We start from the raw sequence: 19,025 nt of genomic DNA on the forward strand, positions 1-19,025 counted from the left end.
TTGGAGGGGCAGAGCAGAGAGTGACTGAGAGCGGAGGGGAGAACTGAGTGATCAGCAGTGTTTGATCACTCAGTTCTCAGTGTGGAGCCAGCAGGGGATAGATGCAGTATCAGAGTGATGCCGCATCCACCAAAGCATGTAAGTTTTTTTTTTTTTTTTTAATTCCTGAAAAAAATTGTATCCAAATATTCAGCCACTTGTTGGGTATTTGTACTTTTAACCACTTACTGACCGCCGTACGACGATGTACTTCCAAACTTTGAACGGGGATATCGTTGTTATGGAAGCAGCTAGCTGCCATAACCCCGGTATCCCCGTTTTCGTGCGGCGGCCGGCTTTCAGATAAAAGTGGTCCCTGCGGCGGATTCGCCGCGAGATCACTTTTATCGGTGGCGGGAGAGGGACCCCCCCTCCCGCCGCGATCAGGTGCCCTCCGCCGCTTAAAGGAGCCGTCGGTAGCGGCGGAGACGATCGCGTCCTTCTCTGTGGTGTGTCTGGAGACGAGTGAGGGTAAGATGGCCCCCACTCGTCTCCATGACACTGCTGGGCGGAAGCGACGTCAAAAACGTCACTTACGTCCACGCCTCTTAAAAGGCACATTTTTTTCAATGTCAATTTTTTAAATGACTTTTTTTTTTTTTTTTTTTTTTTTATTGCATTTTAGTGTAAATATGAGATCTGAGGTTTTTTGACCCCAGATCTCATATTTAAGAGGTCCTGTCATGCTTTTTTCTATTACAAGGGATGTTTACATTCCTTGTAATAGGAATAAAAGTGACACAATTTTTTTTAAAAAGAAACAGTGTAAAAATAAATAAAATAATGTAAAATAAATAATAATTTTTTTTTTTTTAAAAACCCCCAGTCCCGACGAGCTCGAGTGCATAAGCGAACGCATACGTGAGTAGTGCTTGCATATGAAAACGGTGGTCAAACCACACATGTGAGGTATCGCCGCGACCGGTAGAGCGAGAGCAATAATTCTAGCCCTAGACCTCCTCTGTACCGCAAAATATGCAACCTGTAGAATTTTTTAAACATCGCCTATGGAGATTTTTGAGAGTAAAAGTTTGACGCCATTCCACAAGTGGGCGCAATTTTGAAGCGTGACATGTTGGATATCAATTTACTTGGCGTAACATTATCTTTCACAATATATAAAAAAAATTGGGCTAACTTTACTGTTCTCTTATTTTTTTTATTCAAATAAGTGAATTTTTTCCCAAAAAAAAAGTGCGCTTTTAAGACCACTGCACAAATACGGTGCAAAAAAAAGTATTGTAACGACCGCCATTTTATTCTCTATGGTGTTAGAAGAAAAACCATATATAAAATGTTTGGGGGTTCTAAGTAATTTTCTAGCAAAAAAACCTGTTTTAAACACGTAAACACCTAAAATCCAAAACGAGGCTGGTCTTAAAGTGGTTAAAATACCTGTCTTTCATTTCCTAAGGCCGCACCCTCTCTCCTACTGGGCACAACAAGGACATTTTAGTTTGTCTAATCTGCCATCACATAGCAGGCGGGTGGCAGGAGGAGGGCACAGGGGAGATCTAGCCTGTCTGATGTTGGGGTGCAGTAAAAATTGTGAGGGCAGAGGATGGGAGATCAGCAGGCCAGCGTACAGAGGGTCAGGACAGAGAATAAGCTTAGCAGTTTGCATGGCAGTGTACAGAGGCATTAACTGTCACTTTTTTAAAAGATCATGGCTGTACGGGGCTCCACCCACATAGCTGTGTCATTCATTTACAGATTCCTGTGAACGAATAAACCCTTAAGTACCATCTTCCACCATGGCACAGGGGTTTGTAGTCATCAATGGGCGGCAGGGGTGCCGATGAGCGTTCCCGTAGTCCATTGACATGTATTCCGGCTTTCAATCAGTGGTATGGGCTTAAAAGGGGTTGTAAACCCTCAGCGTTTTTCACCTTAATGCATTGTATGCATTAAGGTGAAAAACCTTCTTTACTGCAGCAGCGCCCCCCCCCCCCCCCCCCCAAGTCCCCCTTATACTTACCTGAGCCCCGTAATTACCGCAACGGGAACAAGCAAACCAGTTCCAGCCAGTGCCTCGCATCCTGATTGGATAGATTGATAGCAGCGCAGCCATTGCCTCCCGCTGCTGCCAATCAAATCCAATGACCCGGGTGTCGGGGGGGGGCGGAGCCGAGTCTTGCTGTCTGTGTCAACAGACGCAGCAGCAGGACACGGGATGGCGCCCGCATAGGTGTCCCATAGGAGAGCACTTCTCCGACAGGACACTCGAGAAGAGGAGGAGCCAGGAGTGCCATGGAGGGACCCTAGAAGAGGAGGATCGGGGCCACTTTGTGCATAACCAACTGCACAGCGGAGGTAAGTATGACATGTTTGAAAAAAAAAAAAAAAAAAAAACTGAACCTTTACTGATCGTGGGTGCAATGCTTTCCAGGCCCCTGCTGGAAAAAGTAAATGCACTTTTTTATGCAAAAATCTGTGCATTTATAAATTTTTCCATAGAGTTAAACTTATCCTTTAATCCTGGAGGGAGTGAGAGGAGTCTGGAGGATCACAGTGCAGGGACTCCTGTGCCAGGAGATGTAGCAGCAGGTCTGGAGGGCGGAGATGAGGGAGAGGTTTGCACAGGTTCTTAGCTTCTAAAAACATGGCAGAGTAAAGTGGGGAGGACCGCCAGTTTGGTGGGGCAGGACCACCTCAAAAGTAGTGAAACCGGGGCGGCAGGACCAGGAGGGAGAGTGGCGGGTCGGCAGCCTAGGCAGGAAGAGTGTGAAGAGTCTGGGGAGCAGTAGTGCCATGATTCCCAGGCCAGAAGATGTGCCGTCAGCTCAGGAGATCGGGTGAGAACAGGGCATACTACTCACTGCTGCTTGCTGGAGAGCACACCGCTGTGACAGGGAGAGGATCGCCAGACAGAACAGCAGCAACTAGCCGATAAGGAGATGGATGAGACTGTTTCTTTACAGAGAGGCAGCCGTGTCCACAGATTAGATGTCTATGCTGTTAGGGCTTTGGGGGGACTCAACTGAAATCTGGGGGGGATCCTTGCACCAGCCCTGGCCATACACCCCCGGCTTACCCACCAATTCCTGGCTGTGCTGGATGGATGTTCAGTTCACACTACTGCATGTCCTACTAGGCTGCACTCATTTATTATACATCTGATGCCTGTATTCTTGCCTCGGCTCCTGTATGTTGGTAATCAAGATTTTAGAAGAGAAGTGTGCCATGTTTAATTAATTGGTGTCTTTGCAGTTTAACGCACTCCTGAACCTTGCATTTTGCACGTAGCATCCTCCTGCACCCAATACTGACCACCAGCACACAAGGGGGGCACGCTGACCACCGGTACACGGGGGGGGCACGCTGACCACCGGCACACGGGGGGGGGGGGCACGCTGACCACCGGCACACGGGGGGGGGGGCGCACGCTGACCACCGGCACACGGGGGGGGCACGCTGACCACCGGCACACGGGGGGGGGGCACGCTGACCACCGGCACACGGGGGGGGGGGGGCACGCTGACCACCGGCACACGGGGGGGGGGGCACACTGACCACCGGCACAGGGGGGGGGCACACTGACCACCGGCACAGGGGGGGGGCACACTGACCACCGGCACAGGGGGGGGGCACACTGACCACCGGCACACGGGGGGGGGCACACTGACCACCGGCACACGGGGGGGGGCACACTGACCACCGGCACACGGGGGGGGCACACTGACCACCGGCACACCGGGGGGGGGCACACTGACCACCGGCACACCGGGGGGGGCACACTGACCACCGGCACACCGGGGGGGGCACACTGACCACCGGCACACCGGGGGGGGGGGGCACACTAACCACCGGCACACGGGGGGGGCACACTGACCACCGGCACACGGGGGGGGCACACTGACCACCGGCACACGGGGGGGGGGGCACACTGACCACCGGCACACGGGGGGGGGGCACACTGACCACCGGCACACTGACCACCAGTATACAGGGGACATAACAAATCAAGTAAAACCACTGCCGTGCAACGAAAAAAATCTCAAAAGCAGCAAGAGAATCTTGTTAGCTGGTTCCCTCATCTAACGTAAATCAATAAAAATTAAAAAAATGCAGCACTGACCTACACGTCATCTATAAAATTATACAAATGGACTTAAGAGTGCAATGGTAACACCTATAAATGAATATCCAGTGCAAATCAATCAATGTATTGCAATATGAATATAGTAGTGATGGTGTCACCCCCTCTGCAAAAATATTTTGAGAAATTGCAGAGCTTCAATGTGCAAATAATGGTGAAACCACCTACATACAACAGAGATGCAAATCAAGCAGTGTAATAGAACATAGTAGTGATGGTGTCGCTCTCCCTGCAAAAGGTAAGAAATATTGCAGAGCTGCAATGTGAAAATCGTGGTGAAACCCCCTATATACAGTATAATCATAAATGGATGTACATATTTTACATTTTACTATTATGATTATATATAGGGGGTGTCACCACGATTTGCACATTGCAGCTCTGCAATATTTCTTACCTTTTGCAGGGAGGGTGATACCATCACTACTATGTTCTATTACACTGCTTGATTTGCATCTCTATTATCGTATGTAGGTGGTTTCACCATTATTTGCACATTGAAGCTCTGCAATATCTCAAAATATTTTTTTAAGTAGGAGTGACACCATCACTACTATATTGCAATATATTGGCTGTTTTGCACTGGATATTATTTTATAGGTTTTACCATTGCACTTATAAGTCCATTTGTAGAATTGTATATAGGAAGTGTAGAGGTGTGCTGCATTTTTTTGGCTTTTTATTGGTATACAGAGGCCAGGATATACTGATCACCATTGTACGCTTTCTGACCACCGCAACTTGCTGGCCACACCCACTTTTGGCCACGCCCACATGTAGCTCCCCTCATTAGCACCCTCACTTTTAACTCAAGCACCACCATAGCACCCTCAAAAAAATTCTCAGGAGTCGCTCCTTACGGATTGGATTTGAATTTAGCTGCCCCATCCCTCCCTCCAAGGTTTTTCTCTTATCATCTGGTAGTCATATCCTAAAAAATTCTAAGTAGTATTTTTTTTTATCTCATGGAGGAAGTGTGAGAAATTATATTAATATAAATATATATATATATATATATATATATATATATATATATATATATATATATATATATATATATATATATATATATAGATATAGATATACACACATACACATACACACACATATTATATATCTCATACAATCATTCCATAATCACATACCACATACACTGCATAATATCATTTAAGAAAATATGCTTATAAATATGCTTATAAAATAATTTACCATTTGACAATACATTTTTTTTTATTTTAAAAATCTGGTCACCTTATCCTAACAAGCTCTGGATGAACCCTAAGTTGAGAAAGGCTTCAACTGTGCAACTATTAGAATGTGTGTAATGGCTAAACCAGACACTAGAGGGAGCCATCTCACCACATATATAAAGCTCAGTGAATAAAATGGGGAGCCTGATAAAATTGAACACATTTAATGGAATGACAAGATTAATATTATATTGTGTGACAGTGCAAAGCTTTTACTGAGCCCTCCGGATTGGAACAGCTAAAAAGTATTTGTTTTACAAATTACATATTAATTTCACACACAGTTATCAAGAGTGCCGAAAAACAATTTTGCAGAAAATTAAATCTATTTGTAGGTCTGTTGGGACAGAAGAACACGCTCAGGATATTTGTATTGTATTTGTAGCAGCTGAGATGCAGATTTCAGGTCTAGAATTAACAGCTTCGTAACAGGAAAATAAAAACATTTTTAGATTGCTACATACACGGTTTATATACAGGTATTTCATCACAGCCTGGGCTGTTAGAGAGGGGAACTTAGCCTTACTCCCTGTTCTGAATGCTACCTGTGAAATGTGGAAATGTGAGATTTTTCTCCCATTTCCCTCTTCTGTTAGATGGGAATTAAAGTAAAAAAAGTTAAGCCAAAAGCTCCTGTTCTTTCTGCACTCCTGTGACCCGTTTTCAGCAGACAGCGGGCTGAAGCCTGACGGCTGACGTCGCAGAGCCAGTTCAGGCTCGGGAAAGATCGTAACCATATGATCGGGATCTGCCCACACGCCTGGACTGGCACCCGGTTTAGCCTGTCAGCGAGTCGCTGAGAGCCTAAGCTGCCTCCATGGGGGCAGGGCCATTTTTAAAGCAGGGCAAAAGGGGCAGCTGTCATTGTTGTGGGGCCCAAAGCAGCTGCCTTATACTTGCCAACTATCCTGGTTTAAATTCCCTCGTCCCTTGAGGTTTTAGTCCCGTGCTGTGTCCCAATATCTCAGTGTGAAGTGCTACTATTAATGCTGCCCAGCTCTGCCCTTTTGTTGTGTACAGATGACTTACCTGCAGACCCTGTGTTTACCTGTAAACTACCGGCATTCATATGTAAATAGCGGCGGCCGGTGGAATTGATATGTATATCATGCCCCCCTGAGGTCATATCCACAGTAATCTCTAGCAGCCAATCAACAAGCAGAAATCATGTGCTGTAACCTCTAGCAACTAATCAGTGAGCCGTAATGTGTGCTGTAACCTCTAGCAACCAGTCAGTGAGCCGTAATGATACACTGTAACCTCTGGCAACCAATCGCAATAGCTGCCTGATCGGATTCAGTAAACTGATTTTGAGTCTAGCTGCTATTTATTGTATGTCTCAGAGCAGGTGGAAAGCAAAACTGCCTAGGGGGGGCCCCAAGAAAAGTTTTGCCCAGGGTCCAATCAATATTAAAGACGGCCCTGCATATGGGGGGGGGTGGGGGCAGAGCAGACAGCGGTGACTGACAGTACTCGCGGCATGACATCAATGATCTTTTTAGTTGACGGTAAGCTGGCATTCTGACCACCACTGTAATGGAGGCTTTCTCCTCACTATCAATGTAAGGGGCATAATCCCACCGAGCCCTGCTGAACTCATTTTAACAGGCATTCCCTGAGACCTGAAAATTATTGCAAGGGTTCCTATAGGGTTAGAAAGTTGACAAAAGGCGTATAGAGGCATTCAAAAAGTGTATGGAATCATATCATAGTATAGTGCATGAAAGTGTATGAAATACACCAAATCACATAAGGAGAAAAGAAAGAACTAAATAAATAAAAAGTGAAAAATCGCTTGAAATTCATATCATATAATCAATCGTATAATTTTCACGCCAGGCGGGCGGCGTCAGTTTCTATGGTGCGGCATTTGCCGGCGATCATTCAGTCTACGAGCGCTATTGAAATCAGTTTGGCACCAAACCACCAGGCGGCTCTTCCGCATTGGTGATGGCGCCTCCCCTTCCCTTTGCTCGCACCTGTGTGACGTTGATGGGTCTTCTGCGGCGGTGCCCATATAGGTGCCATCAATGGATGGTTCTAGCATTTGGCTTCTGCTCCTTCCTTTGGACATCATATACAGCCTACCTCCCCCTTTTTGGTTAGTAGGCCACACTTCCCCCATATCATTTCTTCTTCTGCTTCCTACCATCCCACTCTTCACTTTCTGGTCCTGTCAGTCCACTTTTGTGGGTGCTTTTTTTTTTTTACCCTAAAAGTAATGCATAAAATGCATTAAGGTAAAAAAAACATTCAAATTTTAGAACCACTAAGCATTTTTCGTCTTGCATGGTGTCAAAGTTTTACCTTTGACACCAAAAAAAAAAAAAAAAAAAAAAAGAAGTTGTGCAGTCAAGGGGCCCCAGTAGTGTAAAAAAACACAGCGTAGAAAAACAGAGCTTGGTTTCCACGAGCGCCCATTCCTGTTATGGCAGGGAGTGTTCCATGGTTACGGTGTCTCTATGGTTTCTACGCCAAGATGAGATGATTATTCAGGATTGTATTTTTTTTGGATAGGCTTGGGGAAAAGCAGAGATTGGCCTACAGGTATGTCATGTAAACTTAGGCCCCATACACGCTATCAGATTTTCTGCTGATTTTTGTCTTCAGATTTACCAAAACCATGTAGTGCAAGGGCCGGCCTGATTGCATACAAATTGAAACTCCTAAGGTTTGACCTCATATTATATGATTTTGGTAAATCTGAAGACAAAAATCAGCAGAAAATCGGATAGTGTGTATGGGGCTTAAGACTCATTTTTCTAAGCTGGACAATGTTCTTTACACTGTTGGGGCCCCTTGACTGCACAAGAAACACAACCAACATTTTTCTGTGCCATACAAAATTATCATAATTTTTAAGGTAAGACAAACAAAAGCAACAGGTTTTCAGCTGAACTGCTTTCCATGTCAATCACATTAATACAAAAAGGAAAATAACTTACTTGACCAGTTTGTCCACGTGAGACATAGACGCTTCATAATTTTTCCCACCAACTTCCTGACAGTGCAATGATAAAAACTGAGGCTTCTGTGCATGCACAGTCTGAAAGACACAAACATAAAATAGACAATGAGCAGATATTGCAGACAAACCAGTAATACAGAACAAAAGGGGGTGCCGACGGGGACATTCAAAATTAAAGGGGGCCGGTCTGGATGAAGTCCAGGGCCAAATTTTTGTCCCAGTCCAGCCCTGCTGACAACTACATGTGCTATCTGCTATACAGTCCCTGACTATAGTGATCTGTATATTACCCCTCACCTTCCTTCTCCTGCCCATCTGAACATTAACCCCTTCACCTCCATTTTACTACCGTGTGTGACAAGTACATTAATCCAGTGGCGGCCCATGAATTGTGAGCGCCCACCCCTAAAACCGCCGCCCACCCTATCCATGCATGCGGCCCCTTTCAGGATGCCTGGCGCATGAATTCCTATGGCGGGGATGGGGGGGATGTTTTTTGAGACACATGATTAGAGCCAGAGGTTTCAAAAAAAGGGTGGGCTCGGGGGCGCAGAGCACTGCATCCCGATCCCACTCAGTTGTGTGACGATCGCAAATTAATTTTCACACTAAATATTCTCCCCACCAATCAGGAAATAGGTGTGAGACCTGTTTTCCAATTGGCCAAAACGTCAGGCGATCCTATTAGACGCCTGATGTGGAGCCAGGGAAGAAGCTGCTGGAGGGCAGGGAGCCTGCCAGGCCTGGAGCCCCTGCGGGGCCCCCCCCCCGGACACCGCGAGCCCCTGCCGGACCCCCTCCCTGGACCCCGCCAGCCGGGAGCCCCTCCCTGAACCCCGCCAGCCGGGAGCCCCTCCCTGGACCCCGCCAGCCGGGAGCCCCTCCCTGGACCCCGCCAGCCGGGAGCCCCTCCCTGGACCCCGCCAGCCGGGAGCCCCTCCCTGGACCCCGCCAGCCGGGAGCCCCTGCCCGGACCCCGCCAGCCGGGAGCCCCTGCCCGGACCCCGCCAGCCGGGAGCCCCTGCCCGGACCCCGCCAGCCGGGAGCCCCTGCCCGGACCCCGCCAGCCGGGAGCCCCTGCCCGGACCCCGCCAGCCGGGAGCCCCTGCCCGGACCCCGCCAGCCGGGAGCCCCTGCCCGGACCCCGCCAGCCGGGAGCCCCTGCCCGGACCCCGCCAGCCGGGAGCCCCTGCCCGGACCCAGCAACTCAAGGAAGGAATCTGCAATAAGCTAGGTAACAAGCACTTTTGGGAGCAGCAAAAGACAGCTCCTATATTTTGCAGTTAAACATTTCTTTTAACTGATTTTATTTTATTTATTTTTTGGTTGAACTAGATGGACTTGTGTCTTTTTTTCAATCTAACTATGCAACAACTGCCATTGGAGACTACAGAGAAGTGTACACTGCAAACACCCTCACACTACTAAGACGCCCATAAATGACCCGTTAAGTGGCAGACCATGCAGTTATGGAAAAAGGTATCATTGCTGGCTTTGTAGGTCAACAGATACCGGATAGTGAAAAACCTGGAAGCTAAATGCAGACATATGGGTTCTTTCACACTTGAACTAATGTTTTCTGCCCTCATAAAAGCAATCCATTTTGGATTGCTTTTCAGAGGGCAGTATAGCAGCATTCTAATGTCTGTTTTTTTTTTGTTTACTTAATTTAGTTTTCAAATGACAATTTTACATTGCAGGATGGCGAGCAACTGCAAGCCAAGCATTTGATTTGCGGTGGCTGTGCAGCCCCATTAGACCCCCTTTCACACTGAGGCAGTTTTTAGGCATTTTAGCGCTAGAAATAACGCCTGTAAAGCGCCTTTAAACTGCCTCCCATGCCGCCCGAGTGTGCAAGCCCGAGTGCTTTCAACACTGGGGCGGTGCGCTTGTGGGACGTTAAAAAAAGTCCTGCAAGCAGCATCTTTGGGGCAGTTTGGAAACGCTGTCCAAAATGCCCCTGCCATTGCAATAGGCAGCACTTCGGAAGCGCTGCAACACTGGCGTTTTTAAATCCTTCTTTGGGGTTAAAAGCAACCCGCTAGCGGCCAAAAAGTGCAGCTTAAACAGCGGTAAAGTTGTGCTAAAACAAGCTCTCTTTACCGCCAACACACGGGTGGCCCCGGTGTGAAAGCGTTCTAAATCTCAATGGGTGAGTTTGTCAGGCAGCATCTGCCCCATAACCCTTGCCTTTTACGACCCTTGAAGTATTGCGTATGCCGGCAAATACAAAAATCCAAAACAGACAAGCGTGATGAAAACCACCCAAACCAGTTCCAGTAAAAGAAACCAACATCAAAGTTTTCGTTCTTACAGTATTCTTGGTAGACCAGAAGTTTAAATTTAGGAGGTTTTTACCTGTCAGCACTAAAGAAAATAAACCTTTTTGTACCAGGACACCTACACACATTCCTGAGCCACAAACGCTCGAGAAAAAATGCAAGAGCTGGGGCCGGTCTCCAGGAATGTGCATCAACTCACAAATATTACAGTTATTATTACTGCAGGCTTTTACCTCCACTGTAATCAGCAGCTAAATAATACAAAGCCTTATTTCCTTATCCTCCATCTGTGGCTCATGAACCAGAGTAACTGCACTGAGATGTTCCACACCGACAGATTAAAAATTTAAATATCTCACTGGAAGCACATCTACTATGGCAGAACCTGATTATTAAATATGCATGTCGACTGTTCAGTTTTCTGAAAAACAATCTTAAAAAGTAATGGGTTAAATGTGTGTAAATTTTTTAAACATATGAAAAGTGCTCTGCAAATTACATTTATGCATGTTGAAGTAAACTTTTGTTGAACACCACAGGCATGTTCCTATTCAAAGATATGTTATATGGTTGATGAAATTACAAGGCCTTCACAATGAAATCTACTGTGTAGGAGGCACATACCAAGCCAGAGGGGCTTTTTGCACAACTCATTAATGTTTTGATTATTTGGTAATGTATTGACACCAACACTTGAATGGGAACCTAGAAATTGACAGACGCTGTAAAAACTAGCTTTGAGGCTCCTTGAAAAATACAACTAAAGGTTCCTGTATGACAGTCCAAAGAAGTCCCAAATCCATTTAGGCTTCATGTACACGGGACGTTGTTCAACCTCTCCTGAACAATTCAACTTGACAGCTAGAAGCTGGCATCTAAAAAAAAAAAAAAAAAAAATCAGTTTAGCCGCGTATGCGTCTAGAAGTATTTGTAAAGAAAAAAAAATGTGTATATATATATATATATATATATATATATATATATATATATATATATATATATATATATATATATATACTACAAAGCTTTGATGTGCAGCTTGTTACATTCCAGATAGCCCCCAAGAATGCGGAGGCTTGGTATAGCCATAGTTCATATTTCAAACACCTCTTGTGTTATGGAATAAAACATGTTGCCTTCCAACAGAACCGCTTTGCGCCTAAAGGGCGCATATCACTCTTCTTTAGGCACGGCTCCTATGGAACAGACCATAACTGTCTTAACGCATCGCGCTTCCCAACATGTGTTTCAGAACCAGTTCCTACGGAACAATCCATAACTGTCTTCCGTTTCAAATCCTTTTTATTGATAATAATACAAAAATTTACAGACGTTACAAAGCACACTGTGTTATGGTGCACTTAACCAAAACCATAAGAAAAATTACAAAGAAACTTAACTATTAGCAGCCATCACTACAGTGCACAGTGATAATTACAAACATTTATAGGGGTGCAGAAAGTAGCTGATTGCATTGTATTGTTTTTTCCCCTTTTTGCTTCCCTACTCTTCCCACCCGCCCTTAATCTGCTTCCCATCTTACCGTCCCCCTCCCATCCCCACTAAACAGCGCAACAGTTAGGTTTATTAGCCCTGGGATCCTCGACATTCTACATCCGCCTAAACCCGAGTGGAGCATGTTCCTACACCCGGGTTTAACCGGTTTGGGCCTTTATTCTCCCTTGCACCCATAGGGGGTCAGAGGAGAATTAGTTCAAAAGAGGTGCCGTATATTCAGTTCCTGAAGCGGGGGCTTCCATATATTAAGAAATTTATTATAATTTCCTTTTTTAGTGTATACCGTCCTTTCTGTCCAGACCAGGGAATCCATTTTTTTAAGCCATTCGCCTATAGTTGGAGGTTTTGTTGAGAGCCAGTATTGCGCTAACAATTTTCTCGCTTGGTATAAGCACCTTACTATGGCAGTGGTTGTGCTGGGATTGCCCATATTAGCACCTACCAACCCCAATATGCACACCTTAGCATCTAATTCCAAGTTTACCTTAAATCTGCGGTTTATTATCCCAACCACTTCCGACCAGTATCTTGCTAATTTTGGACATCTCCATACCATGTGTATGAGATCTCCTGTCCTATAACACCTAGGGCACCTATCGTCTGATCTACACCCGAACTTATAAAGTATCCTAGGGATGTAATATACTCTATGTAAAAGGAAGAGGTGCGAGGCCTTCTGTGACGGAGAGACGGACACCATCGATCCATAACTGTCTTAACGTGTTGCGCTTCCCAACATGTGCTGCTTTGCCACTGAGTGACACACCACCATCATTCTTCAGTGACTGCTTCCATGTCGTCATTCTGTGTCTTCTTTCCGGTATCTTCACGACGGGGTGCACTACAGGCAAGGGGTGTCCATTCACTCACCATCACACACTCAGAGCCTCGAGGAGGGCCTTACTCACCCATATTACTAACCTAAAATACACGTCACACTATACCATAACATAAATCAACCCATTACCATAATATATGTATATATATGTGACCCATCAAATTACGCATCCTGCTTCCAACCTCCTATAACTCTTTACTGTAAATACAGGTCGGGATTAGGCAGGCTTGCTAACAATGGCCTTTCCTACCGCAATTTTGGCACGTCAGCGGTATTTCAGGACTCTGAATTGGCAGCAAAGCCAATGTATGAAGAGACCCTACCATCAATTAGTCCCTCAACTTGCATAGATAAATGGGAGACCTTCCTATATAAAATTTTGAGTCCAACAACGCACAACCTGAAACAATGACAAACCACAAAATCCCATCCCTTTGCCTGGATTTCAGAGACCATGCCCAGGGTATACCATGCACCTTTACCTATTGTTAGGTTCAAGGAACACCCTAGTTCCATGACTAACGTTACATCGGTACTATTTGGAACATAGACAAGTTTTTTGGGTTTTTTTTAATTAGAGATGTCTGTAAACTAAATGCTGCTAAAAGGGAGTTAACGCGTTTACAGGCTGTTACAGGCATTTGCCGCTTTAAAATGCCTCCGAACACCCGTCCTGAACCCATTTTTTTGCATTCCAAAAAATGCTTCTAAACTCAACCGCCTAAAAACGACTATGAAAGGCCCTGTGTACATGTACTGATAAGATAAGAGGAGAGTTCAGGGGCAACTGAAAAAAATGCCCAACTGCTCCTAAATGTCCATTTACCAGCAGCAGTGTACATGAGGCCTAACTGACAATACACAAGTCTCAAAGTAAAACACAAAAAATTAATTTTACTCTTTTCCAACTGAGGCAAATCTTCCTCAAAGTGCCTTCTTGCGTGCACCCCCTTCCAGATACTGCAGCACACAGTGGGAGGGTTTGGGCAACACAGAAGGTGAGCAGGACTAGGTATGGCCAGGTGCTGATGGATAAGCTACAGACTTATGAAGCAGCAGTGACAATGCTGATAGCCACACCCCCTGCAACATTTTTGAGCCACTCTAGTGCAAGCAGGCACAGCCTACATGAGTGGCAACTCTGCTCTGAATTCAGGAGCACTGCAGCATAGTTGCTACACTATCATGGGAAGCTGCACTGAGTGGACTTCACTGGGAAGCTCAACAGTTAGACCCCTTTCACACGGAGGCAATTTTCAGGCACGTTAGAGCTAGAAACAGCCTCTGAAAAGCTCCTGAAAACCGCCTCCCATTCATTGCAGTGTGTCTTTTCACTGCGCTTGTGGGACAATACGAGAAAGTCCTGCAAGCAGCATCTTTGGGGCAGGTTGGGAGCGCTGTATTTAGCACCCCCAAAACCTCCTCCCCATTGCAATGAATAAAAGCACTTTGAATGCGCCGCAAAATGGGAGTTTACCTTTTTATTTTTGGTAAAAACCACCCTGCTAGCGGCCGAAAAGCGCCTCAGTGCCACAGCGCATCGTGTGCTGAAGATAATAGTGTGTTTAAAAAGTGAGTGAAGCTCAAATTCCTTATAATATTTTTTATTTCCATGAACACAAATGCATTGGGAACACTTCACAGTCTATTCCAAATCAAAAACATGAAGAAAAAGGGTTCAAATTTGTTATTACTTTAGAGAAAGTTTAGAAAAGGGAATATTAGGCATTTCCAAAAAAATAGCAGTGTCTGCATTTTTCTTTACAAACTCAAACATTTACTGTATGAAAACTAGAAAAAAAATAAAACTAAAAATGATATATAAATTGTATATTATATATATATATATATATACATATACATATATACATATATATATATATACACATACACACAACGGTGTCAGTAGAGCAGTGGACGGTGTCATTAAGGCAGAGATTGGTATCAGTAGTTTATTTTTAGTACTTTTTAAAAAAACATTTTTTTACAATATTTTTTTTCTACAATCTTTTTTTTAGGAACCCCATGGGGGGGGGGGGGGGGTTGGTTAAATATCAGGGTTCTAAACAAAACCCTGATGTCTCACTTTTTTGGGACAGAGATTCCCCACTCCCTTTCTCTGCAGCCAAGCAGCAGGGGGAATTTGCGCAGCACAGCATGATTAGGGTGTGCCTAGGCATACCTGGCACACGCTGTGCATGGAGTCAACCAACTTCTGACACCTGTGATCAGGTATTCTAGCCCAGGACGATTGCACTACAATCCACAATGCCGCTACATTTTTGTGTTTAACTCAGAAACAGCATTTTTTAAGTCACCCCACAAGTTGTCTATTGGAAAAAGGTCTGGGGATTGGGCTTGCCACTCCATAACTTTAATCTTGTTGGTCTGGAACCAAGATGCTGCTGCCCTACTGTTGTGTTTGGGGTTGTTTCTTGTTGAAACACCTATTTCAAGGGCATTTCCTCTTCAATATAAGGCAACGTGACCTCTAAGTATTTTGAAGTATTCAAACTGATCCATTATCCCTGGTATGCGATAAATAGGCCCAACACCATAGTATGAGAAACATCCCCATATCATGATGCTTGTGCCAACATGCTTCCCGGCCTTTGGTGTGTACTGTGGCTTGAATTCAGTGTTTGGGAGTCCTCTGAAAAAAAAGGTCTGCGTCCCCTAGACCCTAAAAGAACAATCTTGCTTTCATCAGTCCACAAAAGGTTGCGCCATTTCTTTTTAGGCCAGTCAATGCATCCTTTGGCAAATTGTAACCTCTTCAACACGTAATTTTTTCAACAATGGGACTTTGCAGGGCTTCTTGCCGATAGCTTGGCTTCACATAGGCGTCTAATTGTTACAGTACTCACAGCTAACTTTACACCATCTTTGATCACCCTGGAGCTGATCATTGGCTCAGTCTTTGCCATTTTGGCTATTCTTCGATCTATTCAAATGGTAGTTTTCCTTTTTCTTCCACCTCTTTCTGGTTTTGGTTGCCATTTTAAAGCATGAGAGATCATTTTAGCTGAGCAGCCTATCAGTTTCTGCACTTCTTTAAAAAGTTGATTGGAGAGGGGAAAACATATAATCAAAGTACGCTGTTCTTCTGAACGACCCATTGCTGCCTTTGTCCTTCAAGTGTAACTCCACTTTTACACTAAGGAAAAAAACATTCCCCTCTGAGTGACCCTCTGAGTGACCCATGTAAATTGCAAGGATTATAATAAACTTTGTTGTAGATTCCTACCTTTTGTTATTCTGAAGAAATCCTTGTTTGTTCCTCAGTTCCGGGTGGGTCTAATGGGAGTGGTTTCATAATTATCCGTCAGCTGTGCAGCTGCAGAGCACTAATGAGGAAAGCCCTTCAGACGTGCTCCTATTGGGAGTATCTCACCAAAAATTAAATTTTTTTGTTGCAGGGGATGCCCGAAATCTGACTTGTATCTTAGTGCAGACTCCTGGGAAAATTGGTGAGCCAATCACACAAGCAGGAAATGTTTCTGGGGGGTGGTCAGTACACATTCTGTGTACAGAACAACTACAGGTAGCCATATTGCATTTTTCAGAAAATTACAGCGGCAGCAGATTGGAAAGGACATTTTTAATAACATTCAATTACAATATGAGTTGTGTCACAATTTTTCTTTGCTATTTCGCCCCCACCCCCCCCCCCCCGAAAATGGAGTTGAGACGCGTGTTTTTTCACAGACTGAATGATCTCACCATTACTCTACTACACCTACTAGTAAATTATTTGCCATGTAGAAATATAACTTATACCACAAACAGCGATTGATCTGGGTAGTGATGTTGGACTGCTATTTTGAACACAACTATATTTTAGAAGCAGGTCACAGTTCTACTTTAAGAAGCATTTCCAAGTGGAACTGAAATCAATTTGTCTAGGAGAAACTCCAGTATTAAAGTGGTTGTAGACCTCTGAAGTAAAGAATTAACAGCACATCCTTCTAAAGAGTGTACTTGGCTCAACCCAAAGCACTTGGTGTGATTTCGGTTTGCTCTCACATCTCTGTTATCTGCATGAGCTCCCCCTTCCTAGCATATAGCAGGTAATTGACAGCCTCAGCTATGCATATTTCCCTATGAAACTTAGTGGAGCGGTTTGTCTGTTCCCTCCACTCAGGTCTTATATTACACTCAGCTCTGTGTTCTATGCTGTGCAGGGTGTGAAGTTGGATACCCGCTCCCTGCCTGTTGGAGCAGAGAAATAGCTTTTGATCTGTGTACTTTGAACAGCTGTAGATAAGAGATGGCCGCAGATAAACAAATATAACGTATGTAGGAGCTTTTTTTTCGTCTCTGTGCATCATCTGAGGGTGGCTCACTTCAGTGGGTATAAGTTTACAACAAATTTACCACTAGCTTGTGTTGGAGACTGCGCTGGACTGACTGGATTGGTCACTGGTCCTGGGTGGGTATTCGTGTGGGCAAAAAGGAGTGAACCCCAATTGCTGCCTATGCAACTAAAGCCAGAATCCTGCCATCCCGATTTCTGAAACCTTGATCCAACATAACCATTCATGAGAAATATTCCCATCAAAAAGTATGCAGCAATAGCCCTAAAGAAGGGGGTCTATTCGCCATGAAATGTGTTGGCTTGATGTACTTGTTGCTACTTTTTAGGACTTGTCTGATTCATACTTGAAAAGTTGAATTTCTCTGGACACCAGGCTCTCTTTTTATCTAAAACCACTTTACCACGGGATTTCTCACCTCTTGCCATTTTCACAATTTGCAATAAAACAATGGTTTCAATGGAAAATCATATTGTATGATTGCATTACTGGATCTTGTCAGCAGGAGGTACTAAATCTATGTTTCTGCATCTTGTTCAGAAGATTTTGGTTAACAAAATTTTTTTTTAGAAATCTTCTCTTCCTAGTTTGATGTGTTGCAAGGAGATTAGGACAGAGAAAAAAAAATATTCCAGATGCCAACCTGAATTATTTTCCAGATTTAATGCAGTAAGAGTTCTGCTGGTTTTTCCTCATTGCTATGCAAACATTGTGGGTACCGAAATTTATATAGGAGCAGCGGCAACCAAAAATCCAGAGAATGCGCATACTGACACCGAGGGTGGTTATTCCGGCACAGTAGAGGTAGTGTCGAGTGTGTCAGCAGTACTGTGGACTACAAAAGTTGTGTTAGTGGAATTGGAGACAATGGAGGACTAAGCATTAAGAGGATAATGCTCATATGTTGATCACCGAGGGTTTAAATGCGCATTCACTGCAGATCCATTACTGAGTGGTTAATGCGTATACATGCTCATACACTGCAGAGAGGTCACAGAGAGACATTAAAGCTCACAAGTTGGGGCTAGGTGACTGAATGTTAACGCTCATTCTGTGGGGAATGACCACTGAAGGGTCTATTCACAAACTGGATAGAGACTGTATACTGGAGGAGCCATCTCACTGCTAGCATTGCTACGGGGGTGTGGGTACTACACAGTGCAGCGTCTCACGAGGGAAAATTTGAGATTGCGTGTGCTGGAGGTGGGATCTAAATTGGCAAAAAAACAATCTGTATTCTGGAGGTGGGATTTCGCTGTGGAAAGACCAATCTGTATTCTGGAGGTGGGATCTCATAGTGGCAGGACCAATCTGTGTGATGGGGTGCGATCTTGCTGGGGAAAGACTGATGTGTGCACTAGATTTGGGATGTCATTCTCTGGTCCGCTAAATTCAAACCCGGAGACCCCGAGGGACACATTAAAGTGTAAGTGGCACTTACACATTGTACTTTATAGGACAGTCTCACTCAACAGGCAGACAGGGAGGGTGTCGAGTAGGGAGAAAAATTGTATTTAATTTCAGCTGCCTGTATCTCTGGATGCACTGATCATTTGTGACATGCGGTTTTCAATGAAGGTAACCCTCTGATTATGCATTTTTCCATCTTATGCCCAGTTGGAATTTCCCAAGTTTTCAACAGGTTTACTTGAAACAGACTGCTGTGAATCAAAACATCACAGTGCAACAATAACAGGGCAGGACAAAAATACATC

At 44.7% G+C, this 19,025-nt stretch overlaps 1 protein-coding gene across 2 annotated transcripts in view; it reads right to left on the reverse strand.

Annotated features, from left to right (window-relative positions):
• INPP5A (inositol polyphosphate-5-phosphatase A) overlaps positions 1 to 19,025 on the reverse strand; it is a 611,899-nt gene that overhangs the window by 377,148 nt on the left and 215,726 nt on the right. For both annotated transcript variants that reach the window (XM_073595667.1, XM_073595668.1), the window contains exon 3: positions 8,334 to 8,434. In XM_073595667.1, coding sequence (XP_073451768.1) covers positions 8,334 to 8,434 — 101 coding nt within the window. The remainder of the gene's footprint in view (positions 1 to 8,333; positions 8,435 to 19,025) is intronic.

This window comes from Aquarana catesbeiana, linkage group LG08 (assembly GCF_042186555.1).
Source record: "Aquarana catesbeiana isolate 2022-GZ linkage group LG08, ASM4218655v1, whole genome shotgun sequence".
In the NCBI taxonomy this organism is placed as follows: Eukaryota; Metazoa; Chordata; class Amphibia; order Anura; family Ranidae; genus Aquarana; species Aquarana catesbeiana.